This window comes from Pipistrellus hanaki (genome assembly GCF_964339955.1).
Source record: "Pipistrellus hanaki genome assembly, chromosome: 1".
Classification (NCBI taxonomy): domain Eukaryota; kingdom Metazoa; phylum Chordata; class Mammalia; order Chiroptera; family Vespertilionidae; genus Pipistrellus; species Pipistrellus hanaki.
The window spans coordinates 32,367,084-32,382,498 of NC_140503.1; the positions used below are offsets into that span (position 1 = coordinate 32,367,084).

At 42.9% G+C, this 15,415-nt stretch overlaps 1 protein-coding gene across 1 annotated transcript in view; it reads left to right on the top strand.

Moving 5' to 3' along the window:
• The window catches only part of CCDC175 (coiled-coil domain containing 175), a 52,247-nt gene that overhangs the window by 19,263 nt on the left and 17,569 nt on the right, over positions 1 to 15,415 (top strand). Inside the window, exons 8-12 of the mRNA XM_084879545.1 lie at positions 437 to 518; positions 5,914 to 6,050; positions 7,018 to 7,128; positions 13,973 to 14,044; positions 15,070 to 15,205. Of these exons, the coding sequence (XP_084735671.1) occupies positions 437 to 518; positions 5,914 to 6,050; positions 7,018 to 7,128; positions 13,973 to 14,044; positions 15,070 to 15,205 (538 nt within the window). The remainder of the gene's footprint in view (positions 1 to 436; positions 519 to 5,913; positions 6,051 to 7,017; positions 7,129 to 13,972; positions 14,045 to 15,069; positions 15,206 to 15,415) is intronic.

Genomic DNA, 15,415 nt, shown 5'->3' on the forward strand with positions numbered 1-15,415 from the left:
CAAGAACTGCAACAATTCAAACTCAGAATAAAAAAAATATTTTTCTTTGAAAGTGATTTAATAGTTTTAGTTCATATATGTTTTAAAGAAAAACTAGGTAGGGAATCATAGTGGGAGATACAGATTAGATCTTAAATTATTTCTAGGAGTTATGATTTAAAATCTTGCTACACTGAGGATACAGTATTAATAGAAATCAATGGAATTTTTATATATCTACAATGAATTCTCAGAAAGAGAAAATAAAAACAACAATCTCCTTTGCCATTCCTTCTTAAATGATTGAATAGAATAATAACGCATTAATTCATCAATTCTAAAAGGTAAAGTCTTTTGTCTGTTATAACGAATATATAAATATGTTATGTAGGGCAATATGGCCTTGCTAAAAAAAACATATCCTAATATGAATTTGTTTGGCTTCCTTTGTTTATAGATATCTTTTAAAGAATAACAAGATCAAACTGGGAGAGAAAACTGATTTTGAAAAAAATGATTATTTGCAGAAGATAAAGGAGGTAGGAAGACAGAAATTATGATTTCTTAGATTATAATTAGATTTTCTTTTTAGATAATATTTTAAGTAAATGGAGAAATTTTCCAAAACTAGATTTTTAATTAACTAGTAATAATCATGATCAGTCACAGTAATTGATTTAAAGATTTTATTTTTCTCCCAGAGCACTTTAAGTATAAAAGAAAAAATTGCTCATTCAAAGATAAATTATTTTCTTGATAACTTTTCAAGTGGATATTGTTATTTTATATTAGGAATATTCATGACTAATAGACATTTTTATGTGAGTTAATTAGAAAAAATAGGACCTGCTAAAACCGGTTTGGCTTGGTGGATAGAGCATTGCCTGCGGACTGAAGGGTCCCAGGTTTGATTCCAGTCAAGGGCATGTACCTTGATTGCGGGCATGTCCCCGTGCAAGAGGCAGCTGATCGATGACTCTCATTGATGTTTCTAACTCTATCTCTCTCCTTTTCTCTCTGTAAAAAATCAATATATTAAAAAAAAAAGAAAAGAAAAGAAAAAATAGGACCTTCTTGCTGTTGTGTAGCAATCCCATATTGCACTTAATAATGTTAATGAGATATTTAAATAAAATTTAGTCCTCTAGAGAATTCTCTAGACATTTTAAAACTTAGGTTATAAGAAATACTATATTTTAAGTAAATAATCATGTCTGTAAACCAAGATTTCTCCAATAGACATTCAATGAGGCATTTATTTTGAAAGTTGAGCAATTAGAGGCAAAATACAATTAAAGCTTAAAAGAGATGCTTTATTTAAATGTCATCATTTAGGATATGATAAATCTATATACCGTATTTTTCGGACCATAAGACGCACTTTTTTTCCCCCAGAAGTGGGGGGAAAAAGTCCCTGCGTCTTATGGTCCAAATATAGCCTACACATATACTGTAAAAAAAAGGTTTTTTACTTGCCCGGCTCTGTGTGCTTGCTGCAGCCACTGTCCATTCCTCCGTGCCCAGAGTGTCTGCCCCGCTCTGTAAACCCCGAGTGGTAGAGGAGTTCCCATGTATGGTAGTCAGCCTCTATGCCCTCGCTGCAGCCATATCTCCATGTCAGCCCAGGTGCGGTGTACGGTAACTGCGTAATCCAAACCGTAATCATCGCCTGTACCCCTTGCTGGCCCGTACTCCGTGCCCGGAAGAATGCCGTGTCTATTCCCCCAATCATTCCTCTCCGCCCTCTGTTGCCGTGCTTGACTACTGGGTAGGTGTACTGTAGATCTCAGCAGAACCTTTACCATAAATCTTCAACTTTATTCTAATTTATTACTGAAGTCTCTCGTTATTGTGTTTTACAGTACATTTTGTCTTTTGCTGACTGTATTTGTTAATAATGGTTCTAAATGGTTCTAAATGCTGCTGTTTACTTTACAGGGTTGATTACATGTGTTTATGACTGTGATGTTGGGTTTTAATGCACATAAAATATTTTAGGACACTATTTGTTTCAGAATCTTTTTTTCTTCATTTCCCTTCTCTAAAAACTGGTGCGTCTTATGGTCCGGTGCGTCTTATGGTCCGGAAAATACGGTATATGAAAGCCTAAGCCACATATGGCTCTTTGGCCACAAAACACCATGGCCTGGGCGAGTCTGTTTTGAAGAAGTGGCATTAGAATAAGTTTAAGTTTTAAAAATTTGGCTCTCAAAAGAAATTTCAATCGTTATACTGTTGATATTTGGCTCTGTTGACTAATGACTTTGCCGACCACTGGCCTAAGTGACCGAATAACCCTATGATACACAATGACCATCAAGGGACAGACACTCAACACATAGGCATGGAAACATGGAATAGACTGATGAATCTGAGAGGCAAAGGGGAAGGGGGAAGGGCAGGAAGAGATTAACCAAAGATCTTATATGCATAATAGAGGCCCAGTGTACAAAATTCATGCACGGGTGTGTGTGTCCCTCAGCCCAGCCTGTACCCTCTCCAATCTGGTACCCCTCGAGGGATGTCCGACTGCCCTCTCAAAATCCAGGACTGCTGGCTCCCAACCACTCGCCTGCCTGCCTGATTGCCCCTAACCATTTCTGCATGCCAGCCTGATCACCCATAACCACTCCCCTGCCAGCCTGATTGATGCCTAAATGCTCCCCTGCCAGCCTTATTGCCCCTAACTTCCCTCCCCTGCCAGCCTGATTACCCCCAACTGCCCTCCCTTGCAGGCCTGGTCCCCCCAATTGCCCTCCTCTGCTGGGCTGGTTGCCCCCAACTGCCCTCTCCTGAAGGCCTGGTAACTCCCAATTGCCCTTGCCTGCTTAGCCCAGTCACCTCTAACTGCCCTCCTCTGCCAGCCCGGTCACCCTTAACTGCCATCTCTTGCAGTCCTGATCACCCCCAACTACCCTCCCTTGTAGGCTTGGTACCTCCCAACTGCCCTCCCAACTGGCCTGATCACTCACAATTGCTCTCCCCTGCCAACCATCTTGTGGTGGCCATCTTGTGTCCACATGGGGGCAGCTATCTTATGTGTTGGAGTTATGGTCAATTTGCATATTACTCTTTTATTAGATAGGATTATTAGATAGGGCTAGATGCCCAGATTGATGCACGGATGGGGTCCCTTGACCTGGCCTGCGGGAATCAGGCTGAAACCAGCTCTCCGACATCTGCTGAGGGGCCCCAAATTGCAAGAGGGCACAGGCCAGCCTGAGGGACCCCACTGGTGCACGAATCCATGCAACATGCCTCTAGTGCTATACAATAAAAGGTTAATATGCAAATAGACTGAACAGCAGAACAATTGAACAACCAGTCGCTATGATGTGTGCTGACCACCAGGGGGCATGTGCAGAACATGGCGGGCATTGGCTGTGGTGGGATGGTGGAGCAGATGAGCAGGGGCTTCACAGGAGGGCAGGTGGAGTGCTGGTCACTGTTATCAGGGCAAGCCTCTAGTGGTTACTGAAAAAAAAATTTCCCCCCCCATATTTTATTGATTTTTTTACAGAGAGGAAGGGAGAGGGATAGAGAGCTAGAAACATCGATGAGAGAGAAACATCGACCAGCTGCCTCCTGCACACCCCCTACCAGGGATGTGCCCAAACCAATCTACATGCCCTTGACCGGAATCGAACCTGGGACCTTTCAGTCCGCAGACTGACGCTCTATCCACTGAGCCAAACTGGTTTCAGCGGTTACTGAAAATTCTTTGTTCCTGCACATGGTGGTCCCGCCAAGCACTGGCATCTACTGCCACTGCTGGCCCAGCTTGCACCTGCTGCTGGTGCCTGGGGCCTGGTGCCAGTCCCAATCGTTCAGTGCCATCAGCAGGTGCGAGCGGTGGTTAACAGCCCTGATCACCCCTGAGGGCTTCTTTACCTCCCCCTCCTCCCAAGGGGCAATTGGAGCAGCAGCTACCACTCGCACCCGCTGATGGTGCTGGTCCTGCTCACATCTGCTGCTGGCGCTGCCCCCATTGTTCCACAGTGTCAGCGGGTGCAAGCAGGGCCAGCGCTGTCAGTGCATGGGAACAGTGGCAGCAGGAGTGGGGCTGCCAGCAGACAGGGGACCAGGGACATAGTGGGGGGGGCTGGGCAGGGGTATAGAGGATGGGTTGTGACCATCCCCTGTGACTACCACAGCCTTGTGGCCCACAGTTTCTTTCAAGGTGCACAAATTTGTGCACTGGGCCCCAAGTAAAGGCATAATATGCTAATTAGTCTGGATGTCCTTCTGGACAAAACTGGGGCTGTGAGGGAAGCCAGGGTCCTGGGTGCCTGCCAGTTGCCAGAGGGAAGCCTGGGTCCTGAGAGCCAGAGGGAGGCCAGTACCTACAGCTGGGATAAGGAAGGCCTACTCTCGCATGAATTTTGTGCATCAGGCCTCTAGTTTATTATAAAACAGTATATATAATATGATCCAATTATTTATTTATTTGGGTATAATATATATATATATATATATATAATATGACCCAAATACACACACACACGCACACACACACACACACACACACACACACGGGGTCCCCTCAGCCCAGCCTGCACCCTCTCCAATCCAGGACCCCTCAGGGGATGTCACACCCCTCTCACAATCTGGGACCCCTGGCTCCTAACTGCTCACCTGCCTGCTAGCCTGATCACCCCTAACTTGCCCCCCTGCTGACCTGGTGGCCCCCAACCTCACTCCCCCCCGCCTCCCCCCCCCCCCCCAGCCTGGTCATCCCCAACTGCCTCTCCATAGGCCTGGTTGACCCAACTGTCCCCCTGCTGGCCTGGTCACCCCAACTGCCCCCCTGCCAGCCTGGTTGCCCCCAACTGCCCCTCCCCACCAGCCTGGTCACCCCCCCCACTGCCTCTCTTGTCAGCCTCATCACCCCCAACTGCCCTCCCACTGGTCTGGTTGCCCCACAGCTGCCCCAGCCTGCTGTTCAGTCATTTATCCAGTTGTTTCGGTCGTGATGGCCCCTGGCATTTTATACATTAGTGTGTGTGTGTGTGTGTGTGTGTGTGTGTGTGTGTACACACCTTTAGGTTGGTTTGTGACCACGGACCATGGCTTGTTAGCGTCTGATTCACCCTTCACCAGAGAGGGAAGCTTTTTGGGATCCCAGACAATGTGATGGGAGGTTTATCAGACTCAACACCTAGGTGAGCTCCAAGTGTTGGCTTTTGTCCCCCTTGTCATGTAAGAAAACCAAAATTCATTTTCCATGTTGTTTTCTTCCACATCTGTACATGTTCTAAGGGTTCAAAGGACTTTTAGTGCTAGATTTACCACTATGGATTCTTGCTTTCTTGTTGAACTAGGCCTAGAGATTCCTCATCATCTTGTTAGTTCTTCAACACTTAAGGATTTTTTTTCACCCAGCTATTTTAGCAATCCTCAGCCAGAAGGTTATTTTGAACTGAATACTAAATCTATCTTTTCCACCTCATTTGATGGAATTGAACAGAGACATCCAAACACGAAGTTTTTACCTCTTTCAGACCACTAATAAGTACTCTTTTTTTGTCTTTAAATAGAAATATTTAGCAAAAAGCAAGCATAATATCCAGTCAAAGAGGCTTTGAACAATAGCTTCTGCTGTTATTATACTTTACTTCCCCGTGTAGTTCATCTTCTGGAAAAAAAGAAATACATCATAAAGTGAATGATCCCAGTTTACTAATCCCAATTTGTATTTCCGTGTGAATTACTACTCTCTGGTTTTGCATTAGTGTTTATTACCATTCTATACTTTTGACATAAGTTATAGAAGGAGCCCCAAAATGTGTAATTGGATGGTTAATATAGAATTAAATCACTCAATGTTTGTGGCATAGTCATTGTTTGCTAACCTGACCCTGACTCCCCTCAAAGGAACTGTGAAGCAGGTCCTCTACTTTGGTTATTTTGTATGTGTTTTTTTTTTTTTCCTAGTTGCCTGAAAAAATAAACGTAACTCAGTTAGCAAACAAAGAGCTACAAGAGAAATTGGAGACTCTTTCCAAACAATTGAAGATTGTCTTGACTGAGGAAGATAGAGTTCTTTCTCAAAAAAGGAAAATACAAGACCAGTATGTTTCTATTTCTGATCCATAGATGAGTCAACATGCTGTAGTTATGGGGTGCTTTCCTTGCTGTCAAAGTGGTAACCCTCCACCTGAACGTATCCTAGCTTTAAAACCTATTGGCACTTTAAAGTACTTTCCATTAAGGTGTGTTCCTATCCATTTGTGGAATTGTGAATAAAACCATAACCTTCCTATTATTCTTTCTGCAAGTTAGAGACAAACAAACAAAACAAAGAAACCACTTTTTACAAAATGCTTACATCTCATTTAATCCCATTGAAAAGGGTATTTTGATCCTCATTTTGTGGATGGGGAAATTGAGGCTCATTAACAGGTAAAGTTTATTTTCAAGGTCACACCCCTGGGAAGAGGTAGAGGCAGTATTCAAAATTGGCCTTAACTGGTTTTGCTCAGTGGGTAGAGCATCAGCTCGTAGATCCAAGGGTCCCCAGCTTGATTCTGGTCAAGGGCATATACCTTGGTTGTGGGTTCAATCCCCAGTAGGGAGCGTGCAGGAGGCAGCTGATTGATGTTTCTCATTGATGTTTCTAACTCTCTCTCTTTCTCTCTGTAAAATCAATAAAATATATTTCAAAATTGGTCTGATCGACCCCTTTACATTTCACAAAAGAATATGAGAGAATTAATAAATGTAGTAGGAGAGACACACACATTCAGAGCGATAAAGTACTATATAGCAGTTCTTATTGTTTTATGGTTTCTATTATAATTAGTGCTCTTTTCATTGGGAATTTTTATAACTTTAGATTTAGCCACCACATGCAGAAAGACTGTTTCTGTTTTTACTGATTCATTGGGAAAATTTGTTAGGTCAATAGTTTATGAACTGAATTTTCCAAACTACTTTTGAAATTTTTGTGATGGCATATTTTCTCATGCAGATGATTTAAAAATGATTATTTAAACCTTTAAAATATGATATCTCTGTGTTTGTTTGTTTTTATGGTAGAAGTGCCAAACAAATGAAATTTATTTCTGATAAAGAAAACTTCCTGTCACAAAGAAAAGTAGACATCAGAAATATGGAAGAAGGACTTGTCTCACTTTTTGAACTTTATCGGTATGTTTGTTGCCTTTGAAATTTTTAATCTTCATTCCTTTCTGCATTTTTAAAAAGATAGTAACTATAAATATATATCAATTTCTAATCTCCTACAAAAAAAGAGGTTTGTAATTTTGTCTCTTTGTTTTACAATACTGAACAATCATTATCATTGAATCATTCATTGAAAGGTTAGACAGATTCTAAGTTCTATACAAGTTGCTGAGCATGAGGAGTGGACGAGTTAGGGGTCTAGTGACAAGAATGTACCTAACTGTTGTTATAGCACTGACCCTCCATGATGTTCATTTCTACCATTCTAAATCACTTTAATTGCTATTTTATTTTTTCTGATTAAAAAGTAATGCCTATACCTGATTTTAAAATTCAAATATAGAAATTTATAACTTCAAGAATAAGTTTCCTAAAACTCTCCACAGAAATAATTACTGTTAACAGTTTGCTATACATACTTTCTAATATCTCTCTATATAAAAGCCTAAGCAACTGAATGACCGAACAACCGGTCAACCACTTACTATGACACACACTGACCACCAGGGGGCAGACGCTGAATGCAAAGCTGCCCCCTGGTGGTCGGTGTGCTCCCATAGTAGGAGCACTGCTCAGCAAGAAGCAGGATTCACAGCAGCACAAGCCTCTCCCACCTCCACAGCAGTGCTACCAAGTGGCAGCAGCGGCAGGCGCAGCAGGGCTGGAATGAGCAGGAGTGACACCCGACCCTGGCTCAGGCTCCTCACTGGCCACCTGTGGGCATCCATGAATCCATGCACGGGGCCTCTAGTATGTTTACATTTATCTATACTACATAATATGTACATGTTAGAGGGACCCCTCAGCCTGGCCTGTGCCCTCTCGCAATCTGGGAGCCCTCGGGGGATGTCAGAGAGATGATTTCGCCAGATCTCCACAGGCCAGGCTGAGGGGCCCCACCAGTGCATGAATCCGTGCACCAGACCTCTAGTATGCATATAAGATCTTCGGTTAATGTTTTCCTGCCCTCTCTCCACCCCCCTTCCCTCTGAAATTCATCAGTCAGTTCCATGTTCCCATGCCTGAGCATTGAGCGTCTGCCCCCTGGTGGTCATTGTGTATCAAACTACCAGCCTGACCACTGGTCACTTAGGCTTTTATATGTATATAAGAGAGGCCCAGTGCACAAAATTTATGCATGGGTAGGGTCCCTAGGCCTGGCCAGATATCAACACCAATCTGTTGGGCAACTGGCAGGCAACTGGGGACCCCTGCTCGCACCCACCTTGGCTGGCCTGGCACCACCTGCTTGCTGGCCCCAACCCCCACTGCCAGTCAGGGTCTGCAGGATGGGGCAGCTCTTGCCTTGAGTGTCTGCCCCCTGGTGGTCAGTGCACATCACAGCAACTGGTCATTTTGCTGGTCATTCCACTGTTTGGTCGATTTGCATATTATTGTAGAATTTTATATAGCTAGATATGTGCATATTTATTTATTTACCTAAAACTCAGGTTGTAGTCTTGTAATTGGATTTTCCCCAAATATCTGGGTAACTTACACAATGTTATATGTCAGTTATCTATACTAATGAAAGAGAAACATGCAAATTAACCATCACTTTGCTACACCCACCAGCCAAGCAGGAGAGAGTATGCAAATTAACCCAGCAACTATGGTGCCAACCACAGAGCTGGAGTGAGCAGGAGGCTTTGGTTGCCCCTGGCAATGGAGGAAGCCAAACTTCCCCGCCCTGGCTGGCCCTGGCCTCTGCTCAAGGTTACAAAGTTTCAATTATAGAAGGTAAATAAATCCTAGATACCTGCTTCCAGTCGGCCCTGGCCTCCACTCAAGGAGGTGCTGAAAAAGAAAAAGAAAAAAAAGCCCCTTACCCAGGCTGGCCACACCCTCATGGGGTGAGGGTCTCCACAAGGGGGCTTGACCAGCCTGCAAACAGCCCTCATTCCCTCACCCAGGCTTGTCAACCACCCCAGTAGGAACCCCCATCCTGAAGAGGGTGTGGCCAGCCTGAAAATGGTCCTCCGCCCCTCACCCAGGCTGGCCACACTCCCATGGGGTGAGGGTCCCCACTGGGAGTCTTGACCAGCCTGCTAACTGCCCTTAGCCCCTCAACCAGGCTGGCCACGCCCCCCAGCGGGGACCCTCACCCAATGGGGGCATGGCTGGCCTGAAAACCACCACAGGCCCCTTGCCCATGTCGCCCCATGCCCCAAGGGAACTCCCACTCTGATCTGGGATACCCTTCAGAGCAAACCAGCAGGCACCCACCCATGCACCAGGCTTCTATCTATATTAATAAAAGGGTAATATGCTAATTAGACTGGGAGACCTTCCAAGAGACCTTCCAGATGTTCTTCTGGACAAAGTCATGGTGGCAGGGCTGAAGTAGAGGCTGTTAGAGGCCAAGAGGAGAGGGCAGTTGTGGGTGATCAGGCCAGGATGGGACGGCAATTGTGGGTGATCAGACAGGTGAGATGAGGGTGGGCATTGGGGGTGATCAGGCTGGCAGGGGAGGGTGGGGGTGTGAGTTAGGGGTGAGCAGACCAGCAGGGGGGCCAGTTGGGGGCAAGCAGGCTATCACTGGAGTTCAGTTTGGGGGGTGATCAGGACAGCGGGGGGGGGGGGCATTTTGGAGTGAGCATGTCAGCAGGGAGTCAGTTGCGGGCAAGCAAGCCAGTGGGGAGGGAAGTGGGGGGGGCTAGCCAGCCAGCAGGGAGTCATTTGGGGGCAAGCAGGCTGGCAGGAGAGGCAGTTGGGGGCAAGCACACTGGCATGGGGGGCAGTTGGGGATGATCAGGCTAGTGGAGGGGGGCCTTTGGGGCAAACAGGCCGGCAGGCAGAGTGGTTAGGGGCAATCAGGCAGGCAGGTGAGTGGTTAGGAGGTAGCAGTCCCAGATTGCGAGAGGGATGTCCTACTGCCAGTTTAAGCCCAATCCCTATAAATCAGCAGTTGAACATCCTTTGAGGGGTCCCAGATTGGAGAGGGTGCAGGCTGGGCTGAGGGACACCTCCTGCCCACTCCCCCCTCCCCCCCCCCCCCCCCCCGCTGCCCCCATGTATGAATTTTGTGCACTGGGTCTCTAGTATCTCAATAAAGCTGGAGAAATTCTATCTGAGAGAATGAAAAAAAAAAGTGGTTGGTAAAAAAGTTATGGGAATTCTTTGCACTGATTTGGCACTTAACCTGTTGAGTTTAAAGCTATTTCAAAATAAAGGGGAAAATCATATATACAGGACCTTTTTATTCTTTTCTCTAACTATATAGTATTTCTTCTGCAGATTATACTGTATTTTATTTAACTAATACTTTGTTGATGGACATTTGTGTGTGTTTTTCTGTTTCCTATATTACTAACACTTTTCAAAGTTAACATATCTCTGTCCACCTTTGTGACTATTTCTTTTTTTAGATTTTCATTTAATGTATTACATAAGTCTCTTTCCCCCCCCATTGACCTCAGTTGTCCCCAACCCCCAGCACATGCCCTTACGCGTTCCGTTCCCCTCCCCCCCCCCAATCTGTGTCCATTGGTTATGCTCATATGCATGCATACAAGTCCTTTGGTTGATCTCTTATCCCCTTATCCCCATGCCTTCCCTTATAGGTTGGACAGTCTGTTCAATGCTTCTATAACTCTGGTTCTATTTTTGTTCGTCAGTTTGTGTTCATTATATTCCACAAATGAGTGAGATCATGTGATATTTATCTTTCTCTGACTGGCTTATTTCACTTTGCATAATGCTCTCCAGTTCCATCCGTGCTGTTGCAAATGGTAAGGATCCCTCCTTTTTTACAGCAGCATAGTATTCCATTGTGTAGATGTTCCACAGTTTTCTAATCCACTCATCTGTTGATGGGCACTTAGGCTGTTTCCAAATCTTAGCTATGGTGAATTAGCTATGAACATATTCTTTCTGATTGGTGTTTCTGTTTTCTTGGGATATGCTCCTAGAAGTGGGGTTACTGTGTCAAATGGCAGTTCCATTTTTAATTATTTGAGGAAACGCCTTACTGTTCTCCACAGTGGCTGCACCAGTCTTGCATTCCCACCAGCAGTGCAAGAGGGTTCCTTTTTCTCCGCATCCTCTCCAGCACTTGTCCATTGTTGATTTGTTGATGATAGCCATTCTGACAGGTGTGAGATGATACCTCATTTTTGTTTTGATTTGCATCTCTTGGATGATTAGTGACTTTGAGCATGTTTTCATATGTCTCTTGGTCTTCTCTATGTCCTCTTTCAAAAAGTGTCTATTTAGGTCCTTTGCCCATTTTTTTTATTGGGTTCTTTATCTTCCTTTTATTAAGTTGTATGAGTTCCTTATAAATTTTGAAGATTAAACCTTTATCAGAGATAACATTGGCAAATATATTCTCCCATGCAGTGGGCTTTCTTATTGTTTTGTTGATGGTTTCTTTTGCTGTAAAAAAGCTTTTTACTTTGATGTAGTCCCATTTGTTTATTTTCTTCTTATTATAGTTTCCATTGTCCTAGGAGCTGTATCGGTAAGTTTTGCTATGACAAATGTCTGCTATTTTGCTGCCTATAGCTTCTTCTAAGATTTTTATGGTTTCCTGTCTTACATTTAAGTTCTTTATCCACTTTGAGTTTATTTTTGTGTATGGTATAAATTGGTGATCTAGTTTCATTTTTTTGCATGCATCCTTCCAATTTTTCTAATACTATTTACTGAAGAGACTGTCTTAACTCCATTGTATCCTCTTGCCTCCTTTGTCAAATATTAATTGAGCATAGTGGCATGGGTTAATTTCTGGGTTCTCTGCCTGTTCCATTCATCTATGTCTGTTCTAGTGCCAGTACCAGGCTGTTTTGAGAACAGTGGTTTTGTAATTCAGCTTGATGTCTATTATTTTGATCCCTCCAACTTTGTTCTTCTTTCTCAAGATTGCTGCCACTATTCAGGGTCTTTTTTTATTCCAGATGAATTTTTGGAGAGTTTGTTCAAGGTCTTTTAAGTATGCTGTTGGTATTTTAATGGGGATTGCATTGACCCTATAGATTGCTTTGGGTAGTATGGACATTTTAAAGATGTTGATTCTACCAATTCATGAACATGATATATTCTTCCATTTGTTTATATCTTCTTTTATCTCTTTTTTCAGCATGACTGGTTCTTTATAATGAATCCAAAGTTGAATTCCTGGATCAAAGAGGGTTGTGTAGTTTTTATTTTTATAATTATTATGAAAATGCCCCATGTAAATATTCTATCATCTTACACTCACTAACACTGGACATAAAGCAACTTATACTGTCATTGGGCACAGGATCAAGTCTAAGACAGAAACAGTAACTAATGAATGGTATATAACTGAAGAATAGTGTGAATTATTAAGAAACAATCAGAGAAGGGTGAAGGAAAGTAATGTCAAGGAGTTCTTCTTTGTTATATAAAGATTTAAAACTGTAGGCCTTTAAAAGCAAATCAGATTTTTCTGTTTGCTTATCCAGTGGAGGAGTAATATCGCCCTTCATAGAGAGAGAAATAAGTTGAATATAGGGTACTGAAGAGACAAACCTACAGAAAACTAAGATGGGTGGTGATGAAAATTTGACACATATCAACAGAAATGTAGAGCAAGGCAGGAAGTGTAGCTTTTTGGTTGCATGTCAAATCATATTTTAAACATTATTTTTCGTCATGTGAGCCTCAGAAAGGAAACTATAAACTCTTCACTATAAAGAGCACGAAAATAGAACCAGTTTGATTGAGGTTTTACGTTCCTTGTGAAGAATGCAAATTTAAAATGAGTTATTGTGTCATCATTACTCTGATCACCAGGAAGCTCAGAGCCAAATACTGGCATCCATTAAGGATTTTTTTCAATTATTGTTGCTTTATTTTAAACTAGTCAACCCCTTTGGGGATTAAATTAAATATGTAAATAAATAAAATCAACTACTACGTTGGGGCAAATTATAAAGAACCCTGCAGTTCCAGGGGAGGATATTAAGTTTATTTAGGTAAGAAATTGATTTCAAATAGAGAAACACACACACACACACACACACACACACACACGAGCACAGTGTGTTTGTAGTTTATTAAACATATTTCATATTCTAAGTTGCATTTGTAAATATTTCTGTATTTTAAAAAGGTGTAAAGTCTCATTTTATGTGGCCTTCAACTCATCACTGTGCATGACGAAGCACTTAGGGAATAAAGGGATTGAAAATAATAAAGGCTTCTGTTGTCTATGTTAGAGACCTCTCATATTTATCCATTTGAGATCCACCAGAAAAATCTTCCATCCTTCATTACTATTTACCCCTAGTTCAAGCATTTCTATTGGCTCTCTGAATTAAACATTAAGGCAAATTGTAACTCAATCTAGAATTCAGAGATCCTCACCAATTTGCTGACTCTAACTCCTCCTACAGTCACAGTGCTGTTCCCCGTCAGGGCCTCTGTGGGGAGCGAGTCTGCCTTTGTCACAGGGGTCCCGACTTGCTGTTCCTTTCCCCAGTGTCTTTACAAACAGGGAGGTCCTCTCCTCGGTGGGATTGCTCCTCCGTTCCGGCAACCCACGTGTCTCCTCCTGTTCAACAGGAACCTCCAATAGTCTCACTCCAGCTGCACCCCAGAGTCTGTTCTCTCTCCTTGGATATCCACCTCGATACTTGGCAAAATCAGTGTGCACTTGCACAGAACTTTAGTTATCTCTCTGTTATTCTACAACTGACTTCTGCATTTGTTTCACAAGGTTTGTTTCATGTCTCAGTGAGGCGATAACCTTATTGCGCATAAGATTTATACATACGTTTTTATATATTCTAACAGCTCCTATAAATAAATGCCAAATCCAATATATTTCTCATGTTTTTAGAGCAACACAGGAAGTCTATCGGAAACACATAAAAATCCTGAATGAAAACCTGGAAAGAGAAATTCAGAGATGGTAAAGAAAACACGTTCCTTTGTGTATGTTATTTAGTGTCTGAATGAACAGTGCCCCAAAGTAGGGAGGAGATCAAAGTACTTGTTGGTTGCTAGAACCCAAGAAACTGATTTTCTTAAGCTAAATTGTGTGAGTTCTGGATCTACATGTGTGTAAATAAGTGTGGTGTGTGCATGCATTTTTTGGCTCTGACCACAACCAAAGTTTTCCATTTCAATTGAGTAAAGTCGCGAAATAGTAAAAGTAAAATTGCCAAGATTTGTGTAATGCCTTTTGCACATCCAGGCCTTGTGGGGACAGCAGGGGATGTGCAGGGACAGAGGAGAGTGGTGGGAGCACAGGCTCTGCAGAGGGGCAACACTGATTGCTCTACCTCTAATTCGCTCTGGGATCACAGCTCAGCGATTTCATAGTCTCTCTGCTCCCTCCCTGTAAAGGGGGGACGATAGGAATGCCGCCTGTCTATTTAGATCAGCACCTGGCCCCTAGGAAGCACTTGGGAAAGCATAACTCTATTTTATTATTATTATTATTATTATTATTGCTGTCATTGGTAATAATACGATGTATAAGACTCGAATGGCACACTCTGGCTCCCAATTATGCAGCTTTTTTATTTTGTGGTGGAGAGAAATCTGAGAACTTAGAAGCTTGAAATCCCTCGTTAGCACTTTGAGTCATTTAGGTGCTTCCATTCCTCTTCTGCCCGGGACGCTCCTGTCTTCCACTGCCCCCTGGATCTTTTCCATTTCTCTCCGACTGAAAGGAGGCTAGCTGCCACGTGTGGTGTGTCCACTGTCCTATTGGATGGGCCCACAGAGCGTCTTGCTTTGAAGCTACGTGCAGATCCGGCATTGAGGCAGCCCGCCTTCTGTCTTATTTTATTAGCTCACGTGCAGTCTGCATCACCAGTAGCACCGACAGTTTTATATGATCAGAGAATTTGTTTTCATCTTTTCAGTAGACTGTTATGTCAATTTAATGATGGCATAAAATTGTCCCAATCTTTTTGTTCTAATCTCTAGTGTTATAACTCAGTGGAAAATAGCTTGTTTGTCGAAAAGACATGGACGTTGGCTAGACAAGATAAAAGATGAATTACAAGAGGTTTTGGATGAAATCAGGACCGCAGAAGATCGACGCAATGAGTTGATAGAAGAGGTAAGGGAATGCAACAGGCTTAGTATTAGTCTCCTATGTGGCACATCAGTAATTGTCTTTTCAATATTAAGTTTAACGAAAAGATATTCTCCTTTTGGCTGACTTTAAGCTTAGGGTGAACCATATAATTTCCCTAAGAAATATATCCATTTGTAGGAAATTATTAAACGAAGTGGCAGTTTTCTCCTGTGATCAGAAACTTGATTGTTT